Source organism: Dermacentor andersoni, chromosome 3, assembly GCF_023375885.2.
Source record: "Dermacentor andersoni chromosome 3, qqDerAnde1_hic_scaffold, whole genome shotgun sequence".
NCBI lineage: Eukaryota > Metazoa > Arthropoda > Arachnida > Ixodida > Ixodidae > Dermacentor > Dermacentor andersoni.
In genome coordinates, this window is record NC_092816.1 from 126,657,761 (window position 1) to 126,663,061 (window position 5,301).

General features: G+C 44.4%; 1 protein-coding gene across 1 annotated transcript; it reads right to left on the reverse strand.

The window, feature by feature from the left end:
* Nucleotides 1-2,470: 2,470 nt before the first annotated feature.
* LOC129386193 (neprilysin-21-like) lies at nt 2,471-2,803 on the reverse strand. Its single transcript, XM_055073732.1, has one exon. It carries the CDS (start codon nt 2,801-2,803, stop codon nt 2,471-2,473), a length of 333 nt encoding a protein of 110 aa, XP_054929707.1.
* Between the last annotated feature and the right edge of the window lie 2,498 nt (nt 2,804-5,301).

Here is a 5,301-nt window from a genome sequence, read left to right on the forward strand (position 1 = left end):
TTGAATAAATTCTGGGGTATTACGTGTCAAACCCCAATATGATTATTCGCGATGCGTAGTGGGGGACTACGGATGAAGTTTGTACACCTGGGATTCCGTTTATCGTGCACCCAATGCAGGGGCATTGGGCGCAGATATTTTGCATCCAGGGGCGCATGATGTTGTGCGTTTTCTCACTCATTGAGAAAAAGCACAACATTAAATTAGAGATTATAAGGTTCCCGCTTGTTTGTCACTGCTTTTGCAATTTCTCGCGGTGTCTCGTCGCACTAGAGTTTAGTTAAATCTCGTAACCTACGCAAAACTGTCCCCTTTCATTCTGCTAAGAAAATAAAGTGATATTCGCCGACGAGGGGTTTAGTGTGCTGTGTTACTTAGAAAAACATAATGCATCCTCAGTTACAGAGCGAGTCTTGCATATTAAGCCTATACGTGCCTAATGGACCGTACTTGGCGCCTATAAACGCCTTATGTGACAGATTTAGTGCCTGTTAGAGACGCCTAGAACAGCAATTTTTACTACCCTAGCACCGTCTTTATTAAAGAGAGGAGTGTAGACTGAAAAGTAAGGCATGTATCAAGGAACATTTAGAAATTCTGCATTCCTTGTCTCGTATATTGGTGTAGGAACAGACGGCCCACGAAGAATTGCCATTTATTAAACAGATGACTGCGCTGATGTCGCGGCTACCATCGTTGAGCCTATATGCTTGATGGCGCTAGTCCAGTCTCTTCTTCCACCGCGGGGCTCTATGTGTAATGCCCACTACATGGCTCCGCCCGGATTAAGTGTGGATTAAGCGGATTAAGTTGTGGCGATGGCACTGCCAGTAACTATGTTAGCTGGTGTCAATCAGCCGATGGAAATTGTCTCTTCGCGTCCGTTGATAAGAAGTGTGAAAAACTTGGCGTCGCGTTTGAAGATTTTGAAGGGACGGTCGTAAGAAGCTTGTAAAGGAGCGCAGGTGAGCGTCGTGATGGATAAATACGTGACTGCTATGAAGTAAATATGGGCTCGTGTAAATATTTCTGCGGTCGTTACGAAGCGGCGGTGGTATACCAGTGGTCACTGTAATGCGAAGGCGGTCAGCGTAGGATTGCACGTCAGCAGATGACGGTTCCGAGGTGAAAAACTCACCGGGTATGTGAAGCCGCGTGCCGAAAACGAGTTCCGCTGAGGAACACTGTGCATCTGCTTTCAGAGCTGCGCGAAGACCTAGTAAAACCAAAGGCAGGCGCTCTGTCTATGTAATCACGGATTCTTGAGCACGAAGTGCTGCTTTTAGTTGACGATGGAAGCGTTCTACCATGCCATTGGAACTTGGGTGATAATTTATCGTTCATATGTTCGTAGGTATGTTCGTATGTTCTTCCACCACGGGGCTTTATGAGTACTGTACACTACAATGACATACCCAATAATGCTGGATTAGCAAAGAATGGGAGCATCCCTAGTGGCACATACCCAATGGATATATTCAAAAATGAGGCAGGTGAAACAATCTGCGAAATATAATTCATCATTTTATTACCAAATCAGTCTCCCGTAGGGTTATCTGTAAGCCGACATGAAAATGATCATGTTCTATGTAGGAATCCCAGCAGCACATGCTCATTATATAGGTTCGGTTAATGACGGGCCCACATCGAGTGGGAAACACTGAGGGGCTAAGAACAGAAAGGAAAGCAATTCCAAGAATAGTTGAAAAATATTTGACATCTATTAACAGGTCGGTATGTTTTAGGTATCCGCGTGAGACAATATATATTCAGCTTTTATGTAGGAAGTTAACTGATGCAATTATTACCTGTATACATGATCACCATGCAAGGTTTATAGTAGTCACTACGCTGGTAGTTTCATATGCGTTTCACTTATATATCCAAAAAGTCATCCGCCTTGATGGCGACCGACCCCGCAGCACACAGCAGCCAGGCAGCCAGGATAACCTGGATAAGTAGGCAACGATTGCTCAGCTTTAAATGTAATTTAATTATTGTCTAAATTCCTCGTTAAATACGCGTTTAGACCATGAGGTTGAAGATGGAATTTCTAAGCACTACTACCCATATCCGTATATTTAACCCGTCGTTATCAAGCAGAATGATGGCTTAGCATAATATGCATTAGCAATCCCTTGAAGGAAAGCACGGACCACACTGGAAGTACAGATGGTAATGCTCCTCGAAATTATTTGAGTGTTTTGTTATTCAACTTGCGTTATTTGTTTACGCGCTTTCAGACTTCGCGATTGATCAGAGCGCGCGAAGTGCCGCTCAGTCAAATCACAAAAAATATTACTGCCACAAATAGAATTCCTACAGCGATAACTATTGCGCTGGAGTTGCGAGACCACGTTTAATAATGCTTTTCTTGATTTATTCGGCTCAGCAATGCAAAGAAAAACACGTCGAAGAAGAGAGGCCACGTACTGCGACAGTATTGAGAAGACGGCGAGTGTACAACACTTTACGACCAGAAGTCGCACTTCTTCCTCGGGTTCATGGGCTGCCCTGCCACGCAGCCAAACGCATTCGAGAACTCGGGCATATTCATCAGTGGCACTATACACCGGGAGCGGTATGGTGCATAGCGGCTCGTTAGTCGGCTGTGTTGCGCGCACCACTTGATACAGTGGCTGATGAAAAAGAGCCGATTCGCCGATATGTTGAGGCCGACCAAGGTCGTTATCCGCTCACGGTAGGGCAACAAAGCGAAGGCATCGTACGCAACCTTCACGCCCACGAAGTCGGCAATGTTCTCGGAGTCGAGCGTGTCATTGACCACTTGTTGCCGGGACATGAGCCTTAACTGCAGATAGAGACCACGGTACAGATTAAATCCATCAGGCAAATGTTAAGTAATTGTAACTGTCACGCAAGCTACAACACTTTTAGCACATTCGGAGAAGTGACACGCAGTGGAATTGCTGTTGCAGTGACAAACAGTAAGGGGAAGGCGTTTGCTGTGGCTTCTGACTTCTTAACGAGCAACAACAACTGTCGCTGAACAAATACCAGGGCAAAGACGCGCTGCACAGGACAGGCGCTTTGTAGGCGCCTGTCCTGTGCAGCTTCTTCGTCCTTGCCTTTGGTGAGCTATGTTTTTTTTTTTTTTTTTCATTTCTTAGCGCAAAGAAGCCGATCGCATTTATTCGCTTTTCCATTTGGATTTTCTTCTTGCATTGGTTTCGATACGGCGCGGCACAGAGAGTGGTTATTTGAGGCAGAATGCTAGGCTGAGGTACGCACTTGCTTCATAAGCTCCGTGAATGGCGCAAGTGACGTCACCGGTTTGACGTGTCTTCGCCTGTAATCACAACTCAGCTCTCTTGCGTCATGGAGTCTAGACAGAACTCATCTCAAGAACTCCGACACCGCGGAGAGCTGCCCGTGTTCTGGGGCTGCCTATGTTTGGTACAACTAATCGCAGTATTGAACTCTGAATTATTTCGCAACAACGTTTCGTACACCCGTGAATCAATTCGCCAAAACTTGTTGCCCCCTCTTTCGAAATAATGACCAGCAGCGTATTGTTGTCATTGAAAAGCAACGTGTAGAAAGAAGCATTACATTATAATGTTACTAACGTATTGCGTAGGAACCTTCAGACAAGTTCGAGAAAAGTGTTAGGAGTCGCGCAAGGGGCGATGTATAAAAAATATTGCGCTTTAAGAGACTGGTAGATGCTAGCAGCACTTTGCCATGTGGGTTCGTGAGGCCGCTCCTTAAATATATCTCCAATGAGTGGCGAACGACATAGAGTCAATATAGCTGAGACGCCCTATTGCTATCCCGTAAGCTGTTACAGCTTGACTGCTTTTAGGCGGACTTCCTGCTGCCTCCATCTTGCTACGCGCGCATATTTCCGCTAATATGGCGATTTTATAACAATGCAGCCATTTGTAAAGTGACAGTCAATACGTGTGAATTTATAGATGACCAACCAAGTAGCCCAACAGTCAACTATTATAGATGACGTGTTATGGCTGGCCGATAAGTATAGCCAATACATGAGTAAAACCGCCAGAGAACGTAGCTAACATGTACCAAAAGCTATTTCGGCACTAACTGAAAAACAATTTGGCGTTGCGATACTGGTTCCGCTCGTGCATAAATGAAGGTCATCTTTAGTGAAGATTTTGATTGATAACCTCATTCTACTCGTATCTACAGCGCTAAAGACAGATTCAAAATTTCTGTCGTACGTGGTAGCCGTTCCTCGCATCAATGGAGCGTACCTTCGCTATCGAATTGGCCAATATTTGGGTAGCATAAGTATTACAAATACGAGGAGTATATAAATAAGGCAAAATTGTAGCAGAAGGCAAGAAAACGACACTTGGAATCAAAAGAAATATAATCGAAGGAAAACGAAACCTTAGTCTGAAGCACTGTTTCCACTGTTAGTGGGTTATTAATGGGGGTGCTGTTTTTTTTTTTTCTTTCATTATTGTAATTTAAAGTCGTTGAATCTAGTAATTCTTTAGTGCCTTGTAGGAAAACAATATAGAAAACTATCATTATTGATATTGTCGGCCTTTGATAGTGCTTTCTGCGTCTTTTATTGTGCATAATGGGTCACGTGCTCAACTTTTGCTCGCCATGAGCAAAAGCTACATGCGCCTTTTTCCATCTTAAGGCATATGAGGAAGCTTGAGGTCAGGGCGAATTTGAATTTCTGGCCTTAAGTATTTTAGCAAAGTTCTCCAATGTTAAGTTTTTAAAAAATAAGCACAGTGTTTCATCATCATCATTATCATCATCATAATCATCATCACCCTGGTTACCCCCTTTGCAGGGCAAAGGCCTCGCCCATACTTCTCCAACTACCCCGGTCATGTACTAATTGTGGCCATGTTGTCCCTGCAAACTTCTTAATCTCATCCCTCCACCTAACTTTCTGCTGCCCCCTACTACGCTTCCCTTCCCTTGGAATCCAGTCCGTAACCCTTAATGACCATCGTTTATCTTCCCTCCTCATTACATGTCGGGCCCATGCCCATTTTTTTTTCTTGATTTCAACTAAGATGTCATTTACCCGCGTTTGCTCCCTCACCCAATCTGCTCTTTTCTTATCCCTTAACGTTACACCTATCATTCTTCTTTCCAAGGCTCGTTGCGTCGTCCTCAACTTCAGCAGAACCCTCTTCGTAAGCCTCCAGGTTTCTGCCCCGTAGGTGAGTACTGGTAAGACACAGCTGTTATACACTTTCCTCTTGAGGGATAGTGGCAACCTGCTGTTCATGATTTGAGAATGCCTGCCAAACGCACCCCAGCCTATTCATATACTTCTGATTA